Below are 24,742 nucleotides of genomic sequence, written 5' to 3' on the forward strand. Positions count from 1 at the left end.
GTGTGTGTGTGTGTGTGTGTGTGTGTGTGTGTGTGCGGGTGTGTGTGTGGGTGTGGGTGAGGGGAGTAGAGTGGAGGGGTTAAGGTGTAATGTTAACACACATACAATATTTGAAGATTTGGATAAAAAGTTGATCAAATCAATCAGATGCTGAATGGAGTCCAATATTGGGCCTCATACATACAGTAAACATATTTTCAAACGACCTATACACCTAAATGCAACGCATCAGCAGCTATATGCAGTAAACACACAAACAGCAGATAATGTTGGGGTGTTGAACCCCCAAACCCTCATATCCAACCCCCTAAAGTCTGACGCAACACTGCACTTCTCAGAAATCGTGTCGAGGGGGTCGGGTGGGTCCAAAATAAATTGCCCACTTTTCTGGAGGCCAGGCCATTGGAATGGTTTAGATTTATTGTGCGTTGCGTTTTGGAGGAAGATCGTATGCATGTGGTCAGAAGCCTAGCAGTGAGTCAGTTCACCAGTGACCCGGCCTCCCTCTCACGTTACGTCCTATATATAACATCCCTGCTCCTGGCCTCCTCCCACCCTCCCTCCCTCTCATTCTCTCTCCCAACTTCCCTGGAACCACCTTCTCCCTGGAACCACTCTGGCCTCAGCCGTCTCTCCTCTCCTCCGTCTCTCTTCTCCGTCTACCGTCTCCCTGTGTCCTGACACCCGAGCTCCAGCTCAGCAGAGTCAGTGTTTACCCGCGCTGTGCCTGGCAACAGGCTGCATGCTCGGGATAACCGGAGGCCCTACCTTTCAACGCTGCGATCTCTGCCTTCCTTCAACCTCCTCCGATCACTTTCCCTGGGAACTAACGGGGAGCGCACGGAGGTGAGAGGTGAGAGAGCCGTGGAGGAGAGCCCTGATTTGAGGCTCTGGGTCCACCCACCTCCCTCAACTGGCTTCAGTCTGCTCTACTCTCTGTCCTGCAACATCGCTGTCTTGTGGCCTCAATTAGTCACTCTGGTAGTTCCTGTAAGTTTTTGTGGTTGTGTGTGTGGTGGACTTAGGGGGGTTCGTCTTTTGGGTGGATCTTGTGGAGCACTGTTATGGATCACTCCCTGTTTGGGTGCCTCCGTAGCCCCCACGCCCCGGCCCAGGGTCTGCACCCCCACCCTGCCTTTAGCCAGTCCCCGCTGGCGCTGCACGGACGCTCTGACCACATATCCTACCCTGACCTGCCTGGCTCCTCACCCCCATGTGGGGGGTACCCTGGACCCGGGGAGGAGGGCGTGTACGGAGGGCAGCAACACCACCATTGTGGAGGACACCCGCATCAGCAGCACCCCCACCACCCACAGCACCAGACCCACCAGACTCCCTGGCATGTCCCCCAGATGCCCTCAACCAACACTAGGCATGGCCTCTGCCTACCTCCCCCAGACAGCCAAGTCTCAGAACGGTGTGGTGGGGGGACCCCAAATCTGTGTGGCTCCAACACCAACCCCAGTCTGGGAGGTAGTAGTGACCCCACAGGTGTATCCTGTGTCCCTGGGGACTTTGGACGACAGACGATGTCCCCGGACGAGACTGAACAGAGACGGAACAGTAAGGGGAAAGATGATTTGCACAGCTCAGGTAAGATGAGGACAATGAGGACATTATTCTCTTCTCTCCTCTATGCTTTTCTTAGCTTTGAGTTCAGGCTCAAAGTTTTGATTGTTTCTTTCAAAACTCACTGAGGAATTTTCATCACATAGCGAGGGAGTATAACGATTTTACGTTTTTGGTTTGTCTATTCTCATATTGGGGATTTCACCATCTGTGTGTAAGCAAACACAGTCCACAGATGTTGAAACCGGAGAGAACAGTTTGTGATACAGTAATAAAACACACAAATGAATCGTTTGCATTTGAACTAATTGGCTAATGTTTTCATGATCACTGAAAGCGCTGTAGTCTTCTGCGTCAATGCTCCTAAATTCGAGAACCTCATGAGAAGTTGTGCAATGACAACAGGGTTCAGTGCATACTTTTTAGTTTCAAAGTCAATTCAAAGTTTGAACCTTACTAACAAGTAGGTAGGCTTATTGTTTTAGCTTTGGGCCTTGTTTTTAAACTGGTTGTCCAGATAATATTGAGGGCCGTGTGTCATTTGCATTTTTCTTCAGGTTTATTTGAAGCTGATTTAGTTCTGATAATTGAAACCGATGTCTTATTTGATTACCGACTGCTTGATGCTCATGGTTCAATGTTGGATATAATTTTGTTTTCTTAATTGTCTACTTGCAAATGTAATTCATTCATTTCAATGACTAGCTATTGCACTACAGTTAGCTGTAATGGAACATTAAACTGTATTAGCATCTCTTAATGGGAAGATATGTATACCCACATTTCAGTATTATAACACCTTGTGTTGTAGGATCTTTAAAGATCTTATTTGATCTCGATTATGTCTTATCGCTACTGTTTTCCATGCTCTATTGACATTCATTCATATCTGGAATTACTGTCTAGAATTTTACAAGGTAACTTTATTGATATTTAAATTAAATGCAGGCAAGCGCTTTTTAAAAACAGCGCCTTGACGTGTGAAACACTAGGCGGCAAGGCCACACACTTAAAATATGATCTTGTACTTCATTTCACCTGAATTCAATGAATCAAATTATTCTCACACCATCATTTAGTTATCTTTTCAGTAAAACAAGAGATAAATAATGAATGAATGTTTTTATAAATATATCTATTATGGAAAAGTTTTTTTTTGGAAGCAAAATGATAATCACAATTCAATTAAACCATTTGACTTGATAAAAAGGTTAAATTGTCTTTCTAAATACTAAGGTCAATAGTCATACTATTCTATTGATAATCTTATATGAAGAAATGAGCAAGTGTGATGCATTACAGATTTGCAGTCATCTTCTGTTAGTTGAAGCATTAGATCCATTACCTTTCTGCCTACATTTGTTTTAACAGATATCAAGATACTTTGGTTTTCTCTCTCAGTGTTAAGCAATAGGGAATTGATTTACTTCTGTTATTTGCTGCAATATTGACATAGATTGAACCGGTAGAAAGTCACTGAGACAATCTTCCATTTTCATTAGAATCAAAGTGCCCTTTAACATTCCTCAATCTCAACCCCCTCAACCCCATTTTATAGGTTATAGCCTGGCACAGCCAATATTTTATTTGTCCCTCTCTTCAGGCTCCCAGGGATAATCAACAGTGACATTTTCCTCCAGGGTATTAATGGCCTGCAGGTGTGATTTCTGTGAAGCCTCCTTTTAAACTGTTACAACGGGCACACCTGGGCTTTTTCATAGGCCTAAACCTACATAGTATTTATGGCTGTAGAACGTACGTACCTATAGCATTAGCCGCGACAGCTGTGTGAAAAAGCCGCCTCTTAATAATAATAATAATGTGGGTGGAGAATTAATCCATAACACTTCTGGAAATCACTGTTGGTCATCGACAGTATGGATGATAGAATGAAATGGAATGGAAGAAAATAGAATAGAATAGAACTATTAGTCCATTAGTGACGTAACAAAAAGCTCTATATTTAGGTTCAATTTCCACATTTGTTAAACAACTATTTTCAGATGAGCCCATTCAGTGGCACGTCAGTGATATTATAGATAATTTTACACACTGTCCTCACAACGACTATGTTGCCTTTGAGAGCACTGAGGTTGTAAGGACAAACTGATCTGTACCCCGGGTGGAGTCTCAAAATGGCCGATGGCTAAATGCGTTGGACACGTCATGCAGGGCACCGCACTAGACCTAATATGGCTGTATATGGCTGTAGCCCTCATTACCAGCAGTCACCATAATAATGCAAGCTCCATCCATATCTGGGCTGGGGACCAGACAAGTCAGGCCCTTAATAAGTTACTAGCACAGTGTCTGGACTTCCTGGCGGCTACACGAGGGCTGATTCAGGTCATCAGTGCAGGGTCACGACAAGAGCACTGCTCTCTGTATCCAGAAGCCATTTCACTGACAACAGCTTTCAGTGGTGTCGTGCACCAACAAATTTTATTGGGGCACTGATAGGATAGCCAAATTCCCTTTGCATTCATTCTGTTAGTTATACTGTATTGTGCATTTTTTCATCCTAAAAATGTATCAAATTGAATGAGCAGGAAGGCTCTGCCAGGTCCTACTGTCTGTATCTGTATCGTTCTCCCTGCAGGGAAACCCACCAGGTAGAAGTGCTGTTGTGCCCAGTAGTTAACTTTCCACTTCCATTTGCCATCTCTCAGGTTAGTTTTACCCCAGGGTGCAATTGTAATTGACAGCCAGTAGAACTGTGAAGCCCTACCCAGGAGCTGCACCTCTAACACCAATCACGTTTCCTAACATGAACCTCCATTGCGCGTTATAAAAGGCAACGTGGGCTTTATTTGAGGTCCTATTTCTGATGAGGTAACGGTCTTATGAGGTAACATGCTGTGGCAATAGTGAAATAAGTGGTCAAATAATGGTCAAATGCACCTTCTTGATACATAACAAAGGATGCTAAACAAAAGTTAAAGATTTAACGTAGATTCATGTTGTAGGAATATTAAAGGAGTGTTGCAAGACACTGTACGGTATAAACCATTAAACAATTGTTTGAAATAAAAGAAAATACCTAAACCATGTGAAAGATAATTTGTTTGAAGATTTTATTTCCAGAAATGTCTTCGTCCCATATTCTGTTTTTATAAATCGAGTGCCATGAATACAGGGGACTGGATGTGGCAGAGGGAAATACTTTCCTGCCACTATTTCATTTGTCAGCACATCTAAAACGTCCAACAATTACAGTTGAACTGAGAGAATGTTAGCTGGTTTTATTTGGCGTGGACTAGAGAACAACATGTCAATTACAGCTCAACTCTTTTGATGAATTGTAGTGTTATTAAGAGATATTTGAATGAGGTTCACCCAGTTTGAAGGCACATCTATATGAAAAAACATTTGAAAAGGATTTGATTGAATGTACCCTTTTCAGAATCCAATTGAGCAATCTGGATTAAATACAGACAATTAGACCAAAATAAATTACAATCTGGAAAGTCTTTCTGAAGTCTACTTAACTTCAATCAAATATACAATGAATCGCACCACACACTCTTACCAGTGGCATCTGCAGAAACGCTTCAGCCTGTATGTAGAGTGGGCCGGTGTAAGATTTCCAATCATGCACCATTTGATGTCTAGGCCCGTGGGTGGTGCTTAGCTGATCTATGTATCTATTGGTCTATTGTTCAGTCTGCCAGGTGATAGGTGGGAGGTTCACACCCTACATTACCTCCCCACATTACCACATCACATTATCACGCTACCACACCCCACATAGCAGAGGCAGCATGCACCTCATTTTTGGGCCAAATTCAATAGCTTTACTTACATTTCTCATAAAATAAAGAATACCTTCCATCTCATCATTTAGTTACAAGGGACATTAGCTCCACACTATCACATGCATTATTACATCAGACATTACCACATGCATTACAGCTTCACATTACCCCACACCTGACTGACCTCAGCTTCACCTTCCCTCCGGTCCACCAGAGATGAACTCTTGGAATCACTTTTGTCTTAGAACAATAGAACTACAGTATCGAGTTGGCTAGCCTCAAATATTAGCCCTCTTTTTGGATGAAACTTCTATTTAGAACAGGTGATAAAGTACTGGAGAGAGGCAGAGACAATTCCACCAACTTTCCAGTTAAACAAATGATTGTTATAGGGCCTACAGTATTCTCTGTGTTGCCTAGGTTTAAATGAAATGAGGCTATAGAAAATTGATTTGTGGATTTTCCACATACGGTAAGAATGTGTTACAACTTGATAATATTTGAGTGATATCAGTCTGTTTCTTTCTATGCTCCAAGGAGTGAAGATGAGTGAGTTTGTTTCAGAGAAAGAACACAGGGTAGTTGTTGGAGGGAGCTGGGCTCTGAGACTGTAGAGAACTCCCTGCCTGCCACCTCTCATGCAGCTTCCCCCTCCTCCAGTAAGACACTATAAAGTGTGCATGAACAGTATCCCCATAATAAAAGGTGATTGTCACCCCTAATTGTTTTGCTTTCATTTTGCATTTCAGCCCTGCAGTTTATCACACAATCCCTTCTTTTTTCACCACGTTTTCCTCTCCTTTCGTTTTTGGCGACTCAACAGTGTCTGGAAAAAGTTCTGTTTTTCATTTCAGATTCCCAGGACGGGAGCTATAAGTCTGACGTGAACAGCAAGCCCAGGAAGGAGAGGACAGCGTTCACCAAGGAACAGATCCGGGAACTGGAGTCAGAGTTTGCGCACCACAACTACCTGACGAGACTGAGGCGATATGAGATAGCAGTCAACCTCGACCTCACAGAAAGACAAGTACGTTGTTGTACCTGTTGTTGTGTGGAAGCAATCAAATCTATAAACATTTGCATATAAAACAAGTGAAAAGTGACAAAGAAAAAAATAAGTATCTTACCTGTGTGGTGTTGATAAAACAAAACAAGTTAATTAGTCATATTGGCTTATCATATTGGCTTATCATATTGGCTTATCATATTGGCTTATCATATTGGCCTATCATATTGGCCTATCATATTGGCCTATCATATTGGCTTATCATATTGGCCTATCATATTGGCTTATCATATTGGCTTATCATATTGGCTTATCATATTGGCTTATCATATTGGCCTATCATATTGGCCTATCATATTGGCTTATCATATTGGCTTATCATATTGGCTTATCATATTGGCTTATCATATTGGCTTATCATATTGGCCTATCATATTGGCTTATCATATTGGCTTATCATATTGGCTTATCATATTGGCTTATCATATTGGCTTATCATATTGGCCTATCATATTGGCTTATCATATTGGCTTATCATATTGGCTTATCATATTGGCTTATCATATTGGCTTATCATCTAATCATCTAATGACAAAACATTATGCAGTTCATGTCTCTCTTTGATGATCAAATAAATCAGAACATTTTGTGTGAACAAATTATCTGAAGGAATCACGGTTAGAGGACTGATTCTGTAATTACCCTAAGAACTCACAGACTCATGTATTCAAAGACTCACACAGAAATGTCAGCTAACAGCAGTTGATAGGGATTCTATTAAAAACTGCACAGGCCTCAGGATGAAAACCATGTATGTTTTGACATTACCAAACGCTTGTCATGCTAATGTTCTGAATCTCATCGATTCCAAACCAAAACCACTGAGGCTTTTTGATATATCTGTGCTGCATGTGTGTGTGTGTGTGTGTGTGTGTGTGTGTGTGTGTGTGTGTGTGTGTGTGTGTGTGTGTGTGTGTGTGTGTGTGTGTGTGTGTGTGTGTGTGTGTGTGTGTGTGTGTGTGTGTGTGTGTGTGTGTGTGTGTGTGTGTGTGTGTGTGTGTGTGTGTGTGTGTTGCCAGCACCGCTGGTCTGTGTGTGTGTGTGTGTGTGTGTGTGTGTGTGTGTGTGTGTGTTGTCAGCACCGCTGGTCTGTCTGTGTGTGTGCAGGGACTGTCTCATGGCATGTGTCAGACACCAGATGTTTCTGTATTCCCTTCAGACTCTAATAGGAAGTACACTGACATTAAGGGGCGGATTCCCACACAGTATGCAGAAGGGAGAATCTCTATTGAAAGTGTTGTTTAGTCCAGTATGTAGGATTAAACTGGGGCCAGGATGAAAAGAAACAAACTTTTCATCTAAATATATATATTTTTAATGTCTTAATCTTCCTTGATCTAAAAAGTTAGTCTGCATAAGTCTGTTGGTAGTGATGCATTTAACCAAACCAACCTACACACTCACCACACCCATAAGTGCTTTTGGAAATCATAGTCTGTTGTATAAGTCCAATCAGACTTTCAAGGCCAGGCCCAGGCAGCCAGGCAACAACCCACTGAGGACTTAGGCCTTCCAGCTAGGAGCCCTGTCCTTCACAATCACTCCCACTCATATTGGCTGCCTCTCCTCTCTTCCTCTCTCCTCTCCTGTCCTCTCTTCTCCACATATTCCCAATGCAAGGCCTATAAATCTGGATGTGCGTGGGGGTTGTGTGTCTGTGTCTGTCTCTGTGTGTGTGTGTGTGTGTGTACATGTGTGTGTACATGTGTGTGTGTGTGTGAGTGAGTGTGTGTGTACGTGTGCGTGTGTGTGTGTGTGTGTGTGTGTGTGTGTGTGTGTGTGTGTGTGTGTGTACGTGTGTGGGGGTTGATCTTGGATGTTAAACCCACTCTAACATCCTCGTGGCTATTATCTTACAGTGCAGCTTCTACCTCCCTGATCTTGCTATTAACTACTATATAGCTTTACCAATAATGATTGTACATTCTGGCCTCAGCCCAAGGGCATATACAGTGGCAGGGGTTTATACAACTTGTGGACACCAATCCTCATCTCGTCTCGCCACTGAACCCTGCGAGTGTGTGTGTGTGTGTGTGTGTGTGTGTCCAACAACTTAGGTAGAACTTACTGATTGCCCAATTAGAGTTGCACCCAAGGCTGGCAGAAGATTTTGTACAGCTTGTGGATTTGTGTGTCCGAGTGCATTTGTGTGTTTGTGTGTATGTAAAACAAAAACATACGAAGGACTTAGTTTTATGAGGCGGTCGATGCTAAACCTGTTTATTCGAAAATGAGCCACACATGCATGTTTACTCTGTAAACTTAACTCCTGTCTTGGGCCTGTGAGTGGCAGGCCACAATGCCTAAAATAAATCCAGGAGAGCTTTGGACTCCTGTGAGAAAGCAGGTCGCTCAGGGGGGTGGATAAGAGAGGGGTGGGGATGAAGGGAGTATAGGAGGGGGTTGGAGTTTGTGGGGCATGGGGAGGGCCAACAGGAGGGGTAGGGCTGTGAAGGGTCGTTAGTGGGGGATGGGGAGGGCCAACAGGAGGGGTAGGGCTGTGAAGGGTCGTCAGTGGGGGATGGGGAGGACCAACAGGAGGGGTAGGGCTGTGAAGGGTCGTCAGTGGGGGATGGGGAAGGGAGCTTCGCTCATTCCCGATCCGATCGGGCCGTTTTAGGCAGCAGCTTAATCATCACGAAGAAGAGACGCAAATACTGAAGGATCTGTGGAGTCAGGAACAGGATCCGAGGCAGGGCCCCCCGCCAGTGTGCGGACGTGACCCATGCATCAGCACATACCTGGCCATGTCGAAATAAGACGCCCCAACAGCCAACACTAACCACGACAGCCAACACTAACCACGACAGCCAACACTAACCACGACAGCCAACACGAACCATGACAGCCAACACTAACCACGACAGCCAACACGAACCACAACAGCCAACACTAACCACGACAGCCAACACTAACCACGACAGCCAACACTAACCACGACAGCCAACACGAACCATGACAGCCAACACTAACCACAACAGCCAACACTAACCACGACAGCCAACACTAACCACGACAGCCAACACTAACCACGACAGCCAACACTAACCACGACAGCCAACACTAACCACGACAGCCAACACTAACCACGACAGCCAACACGAACCACGACAGCCAACACTAACCATGACAGGCAACACTAACCACGACAGCCAACACGAACCACGACAGCCAACACTAACCACGACAGCCAACACTATCCACGACAGCCAACACTAACCACGACAGCCAACACTAACCACGACAGCCAACAATAACTGGCCCCACTGTCATCGAGTGCTACCTATACCCTACACCCAGGGTTCAGTGTCACCCTGTGCAACCTACATCGTACACAGTGGGGTCAAAACCCAAAGTACCCCGTCGTCTACAATGGGGGAACCAAGACTCAAGTGGCGTGCGACTGTAATGTTCTTGTAGATAATGATTTAGCACTCGGCTGCCAGCTCTGGTAGACGAGGTGTCTCTCAGGGTTTACGCAAGATCATACCGTGTGAAGAGGGAGGTGGGGGAGCTAGAGAGTGTGTGCGAGGGGGGGAATGGTGTGTCGGGAGGAGTGTGTGTGTGTTTTAAAAGAGAGGTGGGGGAGCTGGGTTGCACACTTGTGTTTGTGTGTGTGTGGGAGGGTGGGGGGGGAATGGTGTGTCGGGAGGAGTGTGTGTGAGTGTGAAAAGAGAGGTGGGGGAGCTGGGTTGCACACTCCTGTATGTATGTATGTATGTATGTATGTATGTGTGTGCATGTGCGCGCACATGCTCTGCTCAGACAGAGGTCTGTTTCACTGAGGCTGTAAATCTCTGTCACACACACTGATAGAGAAGGGTTCACACCAACAGATTCAGGACATTGGTTTCCTGACGCACAGGGGGACGCTAGGTTTTTACTGAGGGGGAACGGGAGGGAAGAGGTGGGGGGACACTAGAGTTTTACTGAAGGGGAACAGGAGGGAAGAGGTGGGGGGACGCTAGGGTTTTACTGAGGGGGAACAGGAGGGAAGAGGTGGGGGGACGCTAGGGTTTTACTGAGGGGGAACAGGAGGGAAGAGGTGGGGGGACGCTAGGGTTTTACTGAGGGGGAACGGGAGGGAAGAGGTGGGGGGACGCTAGGGTTTTACTGAGGGGGAACGGGAGGGAAGAGGTGGGGGGACACTAGGGTTTTACTGAGGGGGAACAGGAGGGAAGAGGTGGGGGGACGCTAGGGTTTTACTGAGGGGGAACGGGAGGGAAGAGGTGGGGGGACGCTAGGGTTTTACTGACGGGGAACGGAGGGAAGAGGTGGGGGGACGCTAGTGTTTTACTGAGGGGGAACGGGAGGGAAGAGGTGGGGGGACGCTAGGGTTTTACTGAGGGGGAACGGGAGGGAAGAGGTGGGGGGACGCTAGGGTTTTATTGAGGGTGAACGGGAGGGAAGAGGTGGGGGGACGCTAGGGTTTTACTTAGGGGGAACGGGAGGGAAGAGGTGGGGGGACGCTAGGGTTTTACTGAGGGGGAACGGGAGGGAAGAGGTAGGGGGACGCTAGGGTTTTACTGAGGGGGAACGGGAGGGAAGAGGTGGGGGGACGCTAGGGTTTTACTGAGGGGGAACGGGAGGGAAGAGGTGGGGGAACGCTAGGGTTTTATTGATGGGCCTACATACCAAGAACTCCAGAACGCCACGAACCAACAATGGCATCGAGTTACCTCAGAACCTCACACACAATATACACCCCATCTCCACTCGCTCACAACAATGCCTGAACACTTTGTGCACTTGAAATTTATTGAAATGTTCTTCATGTGGTTATTATTATACTAAATACATTTTCTTAAACCTTGGCTAATATTGCCCTTGTTACTGAGAAGGGCTATAATCCCCCAGCCCTCCTGAAAACAACCCAAGTGTCAAACTCCAGTCCTTGAGGGCCACAGCATCTGCAGGTTTTCATTCCTCATAGGAGTGTCTAAATCAGACACCAAAGGAACGAGACGAAATTAGCAGTCACTGTCGCCCTCCAGGTTCTGAGGTGGACCCCCGCCGTATAACTTCCACGCTATTTCCCTGTAAACTAATTGTTCTCTTCTCCTCCAGGTGAAGGTGTGGTTCCAGAACAGAAGGATGAAGTGGAAGCGTGTTAAAGGAGGTCAACAGGGGGCAGCGGCGCGAGAGAAAGAACTGGTCAACGTGAAGAAGGGAACTCTGTTACCCTCAGAGTACTCTGGCATGGTGGGAGGACTACACCACTCCACTGGTTCCCCTGGTAATGAGGACAGTCACGACAGTGACCAGAGCTCAGAGCACGCTCACTTATGACCCTGACCTGCCACATATGCCACGCAGAGGTCAAAGGTTAAGTTTGCGGCCATTTGAACAAACGTCTAAAAATGCAGTGAGTTGATGAGATCATGTTGCATTTACAGGTACAGCATTACATACAGCATGTTGAGATTAGACTCAGAACTCAGAAAGAACACCTAGGCCTTTTCTCTCAGGAACCAGCAACAAACAGGTTTTCTGACTGAAGGTGTTTGTTGATTGGCAAAGGAGTGAAGAAAGAAAGAAGTCAAGGTTAGCAAGAAGAAGAAGGAATGGAAGGAGCATGGAATTAACAACTGGATGTGTGAAATAAAACAACAAATGATATGCTTGTGAGCAAAGCCTCAAGCTCATGAGACTGTAAATTGGGAATAAAATTGTATATTATTGTGAACATTCCACACGTGCCTTGATAGAATGGCTTGGATTTTTGAACTGTCAAATATAAAATTCTACTGTATTTACTCCGTTTGGAATACAAAAGGCATCCAATTAGTTTTAAGTAAAAATGTGGAATTGAATTGAATAGTAGGCTATTACCGTGAGTTCTACTATACTGATTTACTTACAACATAACTGAATGATGCATATTAGCAAACATCTCCATTGGTTTTACATTTTGCTTCCACTAAGAGTCTTAAAAGTTCATTTTTTTTGTGAAAAATGTATACTTTTATTACATATAAATCTGGGACATAATGGTTTCTTAAGTGAATAAAACAGATCAATCAAAAACATTTTTGTCATTGTCCGGTTCTTGAACATTCTCACAATATTGCACAATTGGTATGTTACTAGATCTGTAAAAAAAACATGTTAATGTAATTTAAAACCATATGTAGACCTAGAGTTTCTTTGCCTTCTGTATGAGTGTGCATTCTAATTTGTGTCGATTTGTGTCGATTTGGCCGTGGCAGAGCCGTAGCCTTTTACAGTACAGAACCAGCTGGTTTGGCCGTGGCAGAGCCGTAGCCTTTTACAGTACAGAACCAGCTGGTTTCGGCCGTGGCAGAGCCGTAGCCTTTTACAGTACAGAACCAGCTGGTTTTGGCCGTGGCAGAACCGTGGCCTCCTAAAGTACAGGACCAGCTGGTTTTGGCCGTGGCAGAGCCGTAGCCTCTTAAAGTACAGGACCAGCTGGTTTTGGCCGTGGCAGAACCGTGGCCTCCTAAAGTACAGGACCAGCAGGTTTTGGCCGTGGCAGAGCCGTAGCCTCTTACAGTACAGGACCAGCTGGTTTTGGCCGTGGCAGAGCCGTAGCCTCTTACAGTACAGGACCAGCTGGTTTGGCCGTGGCAGAGCCGTAGCCTCTTACAGTACAGAACCAGCTGGTTTCGGCCGTGGCAGTGCCGTAGCCTTTTACAGTACAGAACCAGCTGGTTTCGGCCGTGGCAGAGCCGTATTCTCCTACAGTACAGGACCAGCTGGTTTTGGCCTTGGCAGAGCCGTAGCCTCTTACAGTACAGGACCAGCTGGTTTCGGCCGTGGCAGAGCCGTATTCTCCTACAGTACAGGACCAGCTGGTTTCGGCCGTGGCAGAGCCGTAGCCTTTTACAGTACAGAACCAGCTGGTTTCGGCCGTGGCAGAACCGTGGCCTCCTAAAGTACAGGACCAGCTGGTTTTGGCCGTGGCAGAGCCGTATTCTCCTACAGTACAGGACCAGCTGGTTTTGGCCGTGGCAGAGCCGTAGCCTCTTACAGTACAGGACCAGCTGGTTTTGGCCGTGGCAGAACCGTGGCCTCCTAAAGTACAGGACCAGCTGGTTTTGGCCGTGGCAGAGCCGTATTCTCCTACAGTACAGGACCAGCTGGTTTTGGCCGTGGCAGAACCGTGGCCTCCTAAAGTACAGGACCAGCTGGTTTTGGCCGTGGCAGAGCCGTAGCCTCTTACAGTACAGGACCAGCTGGTTTTGGCCGTGGCAGAGCCGTATTCTCCTACAGTACAGGACCAGCTGGTTTTGGCCGTGGCAGAACCGTGGCCTCCTAAAGTACAGGACCAGCTGGTTTTGGCCGTGGCAGAGCCGTAGCCTCTTACAGTACAGGACCAGCTGGTTTTGGCCGTGGCAGAGCCGTATTCTCCTACAGTACAGGACCAGCTGGTTTTGGCCGTGGCAGAACCGTGGCCTCCTAAAGTACAGAACCAGCTGGTTTTGGCCGTGGCAGAGCCGTAGCCTCTTACAGTACAGGACCAGCTGGTTTTGGCCGTGGCAGAGCCGTATTCTCCTACAGTACAGGACCAGCTGGTTTTGGCCATGGCAGAACCGTGGCCTCCTAAAGTACAGGACCAGCTTGTTTTGGCCGTGGCAGAGCCGTAGCCTCTTACAGTACAGGACCAGCTGGTTTTGGCCGTGGCAGAGCCGTATTCTCCTACAGTACAGGACCAGCTGGTTTTGGCCGTGGCAGAACCGTGGCCTCCTAAAGTACAGGACCAGCTGGTTTTGGCCGTGGCAGAGCCGTAGCCTCTTACAGTACAGGACCAGCTGGTTTTGGCCGTGGCAGAGCCGTATTCTCCTACAGTACAGGACCAGCTGGTTTTGGCCGTGGCAGAACCGTGGCCTCCTAAAGTACAGAACCAGCAGGTTTTGGCCGTGGCAGAGCCGTAGCCTCTTACAGTACAGGACCAGCTGGTTTTGGCCGTGGCAGAGCCGTATTCTCCTACAGTACAGGACCAGCTGGTTTTGGCCGTGGCAGAACCGTGGCCTCCTAAAGTACAGGACCAGCTGGTTTTGGCCGTGGCAGAGCCGTAGCCTCTTACAGTACAGGACCAGCTGGTTTTGGCCGTGGCAGAGCCGTATTCTCCTACAGTACAGGACCAGCTGGTTTTGGCCGTGGCAGAACCGTGGCCTCCTAAAGTACAGAACCAGCTGGTTTTGGCCGTGGCAGAGCCGTAGCCTCTTACAGTACAGGACCAGCTGGTTTTGGCCGTGGCAGAGCCGTATTCTCCTACAGTACAGGACCAGCTGGTTTTGGCCGTGGCAGAACCGTGGCCTCCTAAAGTACAGGACCAGCTTGTTTTGGCCGTGGCAGAGCCGTAGCCTCTTACAGTACAGAACCAGCTGGTTTTGGCCGTGGCAGAACCGTGGCCTCCTAAAGTACAGGACCAGCTGGTTTTGGCCGAGACAGAACCGTAGCCTCCTAAAGTACAGAACCAGCTGGTTTTGGCCGAGGCAGAACCGTGGCCTCCTAAAGTACAGGACCAGCTGGTTATGCAATAACTGCAAGTTTGGATTTAACTGATTTGTGGCTTTCCAGCTCCCTCAGAATCACAGACAAAATGGATTTGTGTTCAGTTGTGGTCAGATTTCATCAGACTCCAGAACCCTGCTTTCTCTCTCTGTTTCTTTTATTAGCTGACTGTCTGATTTAGCTGTTTGTATATGACATCGCCTGATCAAAGTAGAACACATAGACGGCTCTCATCAGGAATGTCGGTCAGAGCTGTTGGAGAATAAATTAGAATGAGGAATGTATTCATGAGGATTTATCGTGAAGCTTAGCCATATGTTCAGCTGGAGTGATCAGAGACCTGTCTAAACAGTGTGATGGATTTGACCCTGCTGAGGCAACAATTACAAGACAATTGAATTCCTACATGAGCGGATAAACAAATGTACACAAAGAACATGAACATTGACAACCAAAGAACAGCATCTGAAAGAAACTCACAATTATTATTATTTTTTTTAAAGCTTTCTTTGACAGAGTAGATCACACACTTAACATGTGTTACATTTTGTATACCCATTTATATGACATGCAATCAAATGTAGACAGCTAACGTAATTGTGTCTAATTCCATTTCAATGGTGCTCCAGTGTTCTGCATTACAGTGTGAAGGAACGGTGCGGTACAGGCGAAAGCCTGTCGTTGTGGAATACCTCTGCACCGTGTAACTTCTGATCTTGACTGAACCTTCTACCTTGATCCCTTCGGGATCAGCTTTCGTTCTGCAGGAAGGGTAATGTTGTCATTACAACCCTCCATGCCAAGAACAACACACGCCAACTAAAGTATTTTCCACATTGAATCTGAGCATCTCCTTTGCTTTTCCAACTGAAAGGATTTAGTATTATTCTCAGTATAGTCTAGGTGTTGAAAGATGATGTACACTGTAGTACGATACCCAAAACTATAGTGAATATTGTGATTTCTGTTTCTCTCTGGTAGCGGAATATGTTTAAACACACCGCGATCCAGACTCTGAGTGCCAGAATCCTTGTCTTGAATCTAGAATCGCTTTCCAGCAACACAATGTAAGCAGATACGGAAATTTTGGTGTTTACAAAGTGAGTTTAAACTTTTTTAGCTTTTTCTCAGTGACTGAGTTGCTTTGAGAATAACATTAACCGTGGATATGCCTGTGTTGAATTTCTCACCGTTTTTACAGGCAGTTTGGGACATGTCCAAGACATGGTACATCTGGGATAAATTAAAAAGGCCAACTGAAAAATCTACAACTACATGTTTATTTAAATAATTAGGCATAACTCACAAATCAGGTCACATCACATGCTTCATGGCTGGTTAGCATTCCAGGGTGTTTAAGGCCAACAGTGTATCTTCTTTACCTGGGTTTTATATCATAATGATCTGAACAAAACAGCACTCTGCCCAAAAAATGATCTAGGCCTACTCAAGGCTCAAACTGACCCACATCATGAAGTTCTTCAGCATCACAAAATTCCTCAGACATTGGCAAATTTCTGGTTACGTCACTGTTTAATACAATAATGATGGAATTTGTGTAATAACATAATAACACAGTTAAATCTAATATCATAATGTAGTTATAGTTGTGACAGTGGAGAGAGCAGAATATGAGACACTAAGGGATTGAACTCGTGCTCAGGAAATTGTTCCGAATCACAAGATTATGGCCGGATGATATTGGATGACGAAATGCAGGAAACCACAAGTCCTCCAATAAACTGGCAGGGGACCATGAGTGACAGCTGTTTTAGCCATTTAGAGCCTTATTTATTGGCATAAGAGACACTTTTACAATAGCTGGTATGAAGAAATGGTTCTGGTCTGGGCCAGGAACTGAAGGGTGCAGATAGTGACTTCACACCTGGAGCGATAAAGGACTCAGTCACGCATATTAATACTACAGCCAAACTAGATGCTATCATAAACAATACAGACATCACAGCAAAATATGTCTGTATATTACAGTGTCCTCCTGAATTATTGACACCCTAGGTAAATATGAACAAAAAAGGTTGTGGAAAAAAATCACATTCTTGTTTATCAGCTTGATCGTACATTCAAAATATCATATGCATCTAATCATTAATTTAGTTAAAATTGTTCAAAGAAAAAAAATGATCAAGAAAAAAAAGTATTCAAAAACATGTGTCACAATTATTGACACCCCTAGAAATTCTTATGAACAAAATTAAATTGATGTATATTCTGATTAAGACTTTACCCCTTTTCTGTGATATCCAATTGGCAGTTACAGTCTTGTCCCATCGCTGCAACTCCCCTACGGACTCGAGACAGGCAAAGATCGAGAGACAAGCGTCCTCCAAAAAACAACCCTGCCAAGACGCACTGCTTCTTGACACACTGCTCGCTTAACGCGGAAGCCAGCTGCACTAATGTGTCAGAGGAAACATCGTCCAGCTGGCGACCGAAGTCAGCTTGCAGGCACCCAGCCCACCACAAGTAGTCGCTAGAGCATGATGGGCAAGGAAATCCCAGCTAACCCAGGAGTGACGCTGGGACAATTGAGAGCCGCCTCATGGGTCTCCCGGTCACGGCCGGCTGTGACAGAGCCTGGGATTGAACCAGGGTCTGTAGTGATGGCCTGTTTCACTAGGGTATAAATGTGAGGTGACACACAGGCTAAACTCCATCAATCATCCATCAACATGGAAAGACCAGAGAACACAAAAATGAAATGCAACAAAAGGTTGTTGACTTTCACAAATCAGGCAATGGCTGTAAAAAGATAGCTTCACGCCTGAAAATATACATCTCCAATATTAGGGAAATAATTTTAAACAACTGGAGCTGTGATGAACGTGCCAAGAAGAGGACGCAAGTGTACAGTGCCTTGCGAAAGTATTCGGCCCCCTTGAACTTTGCGACCTTTTGCCACATTTCAGGCTTCAAACATAAAGATATAAAACTGTATTTTTTTGTGAAGAATCAACAACAAGTGGGACACAATCATGAAGTGGAACGACATTTATTGGATATTTCAAACTTTTTTAACAAATCAAAAACTGAAAAATTGGGCGTGCAAAATTATTCAGCCCCTTTAAGTTAATACTTTGTAGTGCCACCTTTTGCTGCGATTACAGCTGTAAGTCGCTTGGGGTATGTCTCTATCAGTTTTGCACATCGAGAGACTGACATTTTTTCCCATTCCTCCTTGCAAAACAGCTCGAGCTCAGTGAGGTTGGATGGAGAGCATTTGTGAACAGCAGTTTTCAGTTCTTTCCACAGATTCTCGATTGGATTCAGGTCTGGACTTTGACTTGGCCATTCTAACACCTGGATATGTTTATTTTTGAACCATTCCATTGTAGATTTTGCTTTATGTTTTGGATCATTGTCTTGTTGGAAGACAAATCTCCGTCCCAGTCTCAGGTCTTTTGCAGACTCCATCAGATTTTCTTCCAGAATGGTCCTGTATTTGGCTCCATCCATCTTCCCATCAATTTTAACCATCTTCCCTGTCCCTGCTGAAGAAAAGCAGGCCCAAACCATGATGCTGCCACCACCATGTTTGACAGTGGGGATGGTGTGTTCAGGGTGATGAGCTGTGTTGCTTTTACGCCAAACATAACGTTTTGCATTGTTGCCAAAAAGTTCAATTTTGGTTTCATCTGACCAGAGCACCTTCTTCCACATGTTTGGTGTGTCTCCCAGGTGGCTTGTGGCAAACTTTAAACAACACTTTTTATGGATATCTTTAAGAAATGGCTTTCTTCTTGCCACTCTTCCATAAAGGCCAGATTTGTGCAATATACGACTGATTGTTGTCCTATGGACAGAGTCTCCCACCTCAGCTGTAGATCTCTGCAGTTCATCCAGAGTGATCATGGGCCTCTTGGCTGCATCTCTGATCAGTCTTCTCCTTGTATGAGCTGAAAGTTTAGAGGGACGGCCAGGTCTTGGTAGATTTGCAGTGGTCTGATACTCCTTCCATTTCAATATTATCGCTTGCACAGTGCTCCTTGGGATGTTTAAAGCTTGGGAAATCTTTTTGTATCCAAATCCGGCTTTAAACTTCTTCACAACAGTATCTCGGACCTGCCTGGTGTGTTCCTTGTTCTTCATGATGCTCTCTGCGCTTTTAACGGACCTCTGAGACTATCACAGTGCAGGTGCATTTATACAGAGACTTGATTACACACAGGTGGATTTTATTTATCATCATTAGTCATTTAGGTCAACATTGGATCATTCAGAGATCCTCACTGAACTTCTGGAGAGAGTTTGCTGCACTGAAAGTAAAGGGGCTGAATAATTTTGCACGCCCAATTTTTCAGTTTTTGATTTGTTAAAAAAGTTTGAAATATCCAATAAATGTCGTTCCACTTCATGATTGTGTCCCACTTGTTGTTGATTCTTCACAAAAAAATACAGTTTTATATCTTTATGTTTGAAGCCTGAAATGTGGCAAAAGGTTGCAAAGTTCAAGGGGGCCGAATACTTTCGCAAGGCACTGTATTGTCCCCCCATGCACAGTGTCAAAATAATCTCTAAGGATCACAGTTGGAGAATTGCAGAATTTGGTAACATTTTGAGGCCATTATGTCTCCAAAACTACAATTAAACCCCACCTCCATGCCAACAAGTTATTTGGAATGGTTGCCAGAAGAAAGCCTGTGCTGTCACCAAACCACAAGCCTACACTCCTCGAGTTTGCTAAATGTCATTGAAACTTTGATTGCAACCAGATTCTATGGTCTGATGATACTAAAATAGAGCTTTTTGGCAACCAACACCAGAGGTGGGTTTGGCATAAAAAGAGCCATGGTCATGCAGAAAATGAAAATAACATAATCCCCACTGTGAAGTATGGTGGTGGATCTGTGATGTTGTGAGGCTGTTTTACTTCCAAAGGCACTGGGAACCTTGTTAGGATACATGGTATCATGGACTCCGTCAAGGACTGTACCAGGAGATTTTAGGCCAAAACCCGTCTGCCTCTGCCAGGAGGCTGAAACTGGGTCGTCGTTGGATCTTCCAACAGGACAACGATCCAAAGCAAACCTCCAAATCCACATGAAAATGGTTCACTGACCATAGAATAAAGCTTTTGCAATGGCCATCCCAGTTCTCTGACCTAAACCCCATTAAAAACCTGTGGGTTGAGCTGAAGGGGAGAGTCCACAAGCGAGGACCAAGGATTTGGAGAGTTTCCATATGGAGAAATGGTCTCAAATCCTTTCCTATGTGTTCTCCTACCTCATTAAACATTATAGGAGACAACTCAGAGCTGTTATCTTGGCAGAATAAGGGAAGACCCCCATGAAATGGACAATAATGACTGGCAACTTATTGGCATTGGGCGAACCATATACACAATTGCAAATACCACTCAAATGGACGGCAGTTATTCAAAACCATATTGCAAACGGAACATTACAAATGCCAAGTGTAATAAACCAAAAATCCCATAGGGGGTGAGCACGCTCCACCATAGATTTTCATATGAGAAATGGTCACAAAGTCAGGTCAATAATACAAATCTAGTAAGTGTATGAACATACATTTATCTTATTTTATTGAGTGTGTCCATAAGGCCTATGTTTTGTCCATTTGCCATATTGGATCATAGGAAGTCGGCTTCTGAACCCAAAAAGTCAGGGAACCATGTCCAAATGGCATAAGAAATGTCCAAATGGCATATATACTGACCAACTGATATATATCACTATGTTAAGCCCCGAATCAACATAGAAAGTCTATTTGTCATGTCTGATAATTGAAAGTCATAGGAAGTAAGAATTTCTCATTGATGTTGATTCAGCATGTCCATTGGGCAGAAATGCCCAATTGACTGGCTCATTGAACTCGGGATGGCCGAGCAGTGATAGTGGTTCCTCTCCATCTCTTGGTTGTGTTGATTTCAGCCTTTCCATTTGGTGATCTTAAATCCCTCGTTAAATACATTTTTACCTTTCATTTTAACTTTCATAAAATCACAAGTGTAATACATCAAAATAAAGCTTAACTTCTTGTTAATCGAGCCGCTGTGTCAGATTTCAAAAAGGCTTTACTGTGAAAGCACACCATGCGATTATCTGAGGACAGCGCCCCGCATACAAAACCACATTTCAACCAGGCAGGTGTGACACAAAAGTCAGAAATAGCGATATAAAAAAATTCCTTACGTTTGATGATATTCTTCTGTAGGCACCCCAAAAGGTCCCAGTTACATCACAAATGGTCCTTTTGTTAGATAATGTCCTTCTTTATATCCATAAAAACTCAGTTTAGCTGGTGCGCTTCAGTCAATAATCCACCCAGTTTCCCTCCATCAAAATACATAATCCACCCAGTTTCCCCAGTTTCCCTGCATACAAAATTAATCCCAAACGTTACTAATAAACTTTTCCAAACAAGTCAAACAACGTTTATAATCAAACCTTAGGTACCATAATATGTAAATAAACTATAACATTTAAGATGGAGAATCGTTATTGTCTTTACCGGAGAAAAATACCAAAGAACGCGATCTCATTCACACGCTTGGACACATTACAGACAAAATGGGGGCCACCGAGAAAAACTACAATTTCTGGCTCATTTGTCCAAAAACCAGCCTGAAACTCTTTCTAAACCCTTTTGACATCTATTGGAAGCATTAGGAACTTCAATCTGGGAAGACTTCGCCTTATAAGAAAAGTGACAGCCATTGAAAATAGTGGTAAGCTGAAATATATATACTTTTTGGGATGGTTTTTCCTCAGGGTTTCGCATGCCATATCAGTTCTGTTATACTCACAGACATTATTTTAACAGTTTTAGAAACTTTAGAGTCTTTTCTATCCAAATCTACCAATTATATTCATATCCTAGCTTCTGGGCAGTTGACTTTGGGCACGCTTTTCATCCGGACGGGAAAATACTGCCCCCTACCCAAGAGAGGTTAAGCTCTACAACAAGTTTATAACGTTTCAGAGCTCTTAGTCTGACGGTTCTTTGATGGTGCGAATGCCGGTAACTATTGCAGGCTCTGTGTGTCACTCCATCCAGGCTGTGTGTGTGTGTGTGTGTGTGTGTGTGTGTGTGTGTGTGTGTGTGTGTGTGTGTGTGTGTGTGTGTGTGTGTGTGTGTGTGTGTGTGTGTGTGTGTGTGTGTGTGTGTGTGTGTGTGTGTGTGTATGTGTGTGTGTGTGTGTGTGTGTGTGTGTTTGTGTGTTTTTTCTTGGACATCTGGTGGAAGAAATGACTGATTTACAGTTCATGAGCGTTGTCTAATCACACATACGAAATTTTAGAAAGATGTGACCTTTAAGGCACTTCCGGTTGTCACAGGAAGCTGAAAGTAAACACATATCTTCAGTGGGGCAGGCTTTTACAGAATCCTGAGTTTAAAGTCTTTACGTTAAGAACTGACTGATTTACAGAGGGTTGAATGCAGTGTTTTTCACTAACTGTAGTGAAATCAAAACCACTTTTCGGGTTAATTTAACACCTTCTGGCAATCATAACCCACATAGGCATCAGGTTGAAGTTAGAGCAGCAGGCAATGTATTCCTATGGGAAGAGATGTCAATGTAAACTGTTAGAAGAAAACACCCTGTTTTCACTGTTAAGGGTTAATTCCACACAGTCAAGGTTAGGTTTGCACAGATCGGGAGGACCTTAGGAACGTTCCTGTGGTTGAATTATGCTTCTAGCCTTAATGGTTCTGCCACTGTCACCCAAAAGCATCACAAATTTAGGTCAGGCTTTATTTTGGGCCTTGTGCTAAGACCTTTCTGGATGTCAATATCTTACCACAAAAACGTCAGAGACAGAATTAGCTCTTCACATATGTGGCTCTTTATATGCCCCCCCAACCATAATCTGGAAATATATTCAATTCAGACTACACATGGATACATAGCACTACCTAGATGGAATTTGTAATCCTTCCAAAAAGGGCAGAAAACACCCCAGATAAAAACATGGTTTTCTAATATGTACCAGTTCATGAGGGTTGCCTAATCACACATTTGAAATTTTAGAAAGATGTGACCTTTTTATGGTTAGAACTCAGGTAACTTGCAGGCTCCGTGTGTCTGTAAGCCCCACACAGTGTCACTCCACATTGACTGTGTGTGAGTACAGAAAATGACAGAAATTACAGAATAACAGATTTGCCTTAACATGCCGCAACTGGATCTATATTAACTATCATCAAACGGACGTTGTATGATTTCCCAGTGAATTACGATAAATAAATGGCTGGTTCTATTTTTCCTCACACAGTAGGTTTATGTACTTTGACGTGAAGCGGTCAAATTAGCGCTGTATTACCGTTTTTGACCTTTAATCCCAGAAAATGGGCTTTAAACTCTAAGAGCGTTGAGGTCTCGACACCATCTTGTTTCTGGGCTAAAAGTACATTTGGCCAAACCTGTACTCACCAAGTTTCGTCTTCAAAGTCTTTTCCATTTATGAGAAACGGCCATGTCCATTTGGTGATGTTTTGTACATTTGCTATATACAGCCAGTCGCCATCTAGTGAAATTTTCTATTACAGCAGAAAAATGTCAATAAATGTAAAATTTTATGCCGTTGAATCCAAATGTCCGAGAGACTTTATTTGATGACATCCCGGGAAGACCAGGCCCTGGGGGACAACCTGAGGCCGTCGGCCTATTTTAATAACACCAAGGGACCTTACACTTGCAATGTGGAGATACTCATCAATCATATGGGAAATGCCACTCGCGTCCCTTATGTAGGAGAGGGTGCACAAAGTCCTAAGGCATTTCTGTTTTTAACTTTTTATTAGCAAAAATGTCTAAAAATCTGTTTTTGCTTTGTCATTATGGGGTATTATGTGTAGATTGATGAGGAAAATAAATAATTTAATCCATTTTAGAATAAAGCTGTAACGTAACAAAATGTGGAAAAAAGGAAGGGGTCTGAAAACTTTCTGAATGCACTGTATGTATATTATACAGTTAAAGATAATTAGCTTAAAACGACTTAGCTATCACAATCATGTTCATCTATCATCAGAAAAATAAAAAAAATTCATATACAGAATTTTTCATTTAATAGTTGTGCAATTGATTATGGTAATAAACAATGTGAAATAGGAACACTAAGGTCTGGATTCAATCCGTAACACGTTAAAGCTCGATTGAAATCTAAAGGCAATGTTTCTGCGTTCGTGGAGACTGCATTCACGGTAATCACATTTTACCGTTAGTCTTAAATGTAACCTAGTACAACTTACATACAAAAATGATATTACAGCCTGAACGCTTCTATCCAAGCATATCATTGTTATTTTAATTAAAAGTGGCCATAAACAATACAAATTAAATATTTGAATAAAAAGCAGGGCTATATAGGAAAATATCTTAATTCCAAACTATTAAACAACATTTATTGTGTGTTTGTATTTTCAATCTTCTAAGAATGTATTTCATTTTTCTTCAGGACAGAAACAAAAAGCTTTCACTGCATTACTGGACCTAACAAAATGAATATACTAATCGATTGAAGTTGATTGATTGAAGGCTCAAAGGAATGATTATTATTATTACATTTATTTCCTCACTGATTTTCTCACTGAAAACCAGTCTTCACACACAGCACAGCAGCCATCCTTAGACCTGCCAGATCGTTCACTTTGAACACAACACAAACATCTGTTCAACAAATGCTGTCATTTTCTTTCCATGCAAGCCCTGAGCCCAGAACTTGTTGACTTAACGTGAAACTGCATCAGTTTTAACATTTGGCAACTTCACATAAAGGCCAATGTTTGAGGGTTCACTTACTTTGTTTTAAAGTATAATGTTTTATTTTTCTGAGAGACAAATTACACCGCTTTTATCTTTGTATTATTTGAAGATTATATTGCATACATG

General features: G+C 43.9%; 2 protein-coding genes across 2 annotated transcripts in view; one reads left to right on the forward strand and one right to left on the reverse strand.

Annotated features, from left to right (window-relative positions):
• Positions 1-553: 553 nt before the first annotated feature.
• Positions 554-12,417, forward strand: LOC139392018 (homeobox protein MOX-2-like). The gene is made up of 3 exons (XM_071139660.1): positions 554-1,593; positions 6,179-6,351; positions 11,458-12,417. Exons 1-3 carry the CDS (start codon positions 1,065-1,067, stop codon positions 11,677-11,679), a joined length of 924 nt encoding a protein of 307 aa, XP_070995761.1. The 5' UTR covers positions 554-1,064; the 3' UTR covers positions 11,680-12,417.
• A 529-nt stretch (positions 12,418-12,946) lies between these two features.
• Positions 12,947-24,742, reverse strand: part of LOC139391917 (putative per-hexamer repeat protein 5) — a 32,559-nt gene continuing 20,763 nt past the window's right edge. Inside the window, exon 2 of the mRNA XM_071139527.1 lies at positions 12,947-14,865. Within this exon, the coding sequence (XP_070995628.1) occupies positions 12,947-14,865 (1,919 nt within the window). The remainder of the gene's footprint in view (positions 14,866-24,742) is intronic.

This window comes from Oncorhynchus clarkii, chromosome 32 (genome assembly GCF_045791955.1).
Source record: "Oncorhynchus clarkii lewisi isolate Uvic-CL-2024 chromosome 32, UVic_Ocla_1.0, whole genome shotgun sequence".
Lineage (NCBI taxonomy): Eukaryota > Metazoa > Chordata > Actinopteri > Salmoniformes > Salmonidae > Oncorhynchus > Oncorhynchus clarkii.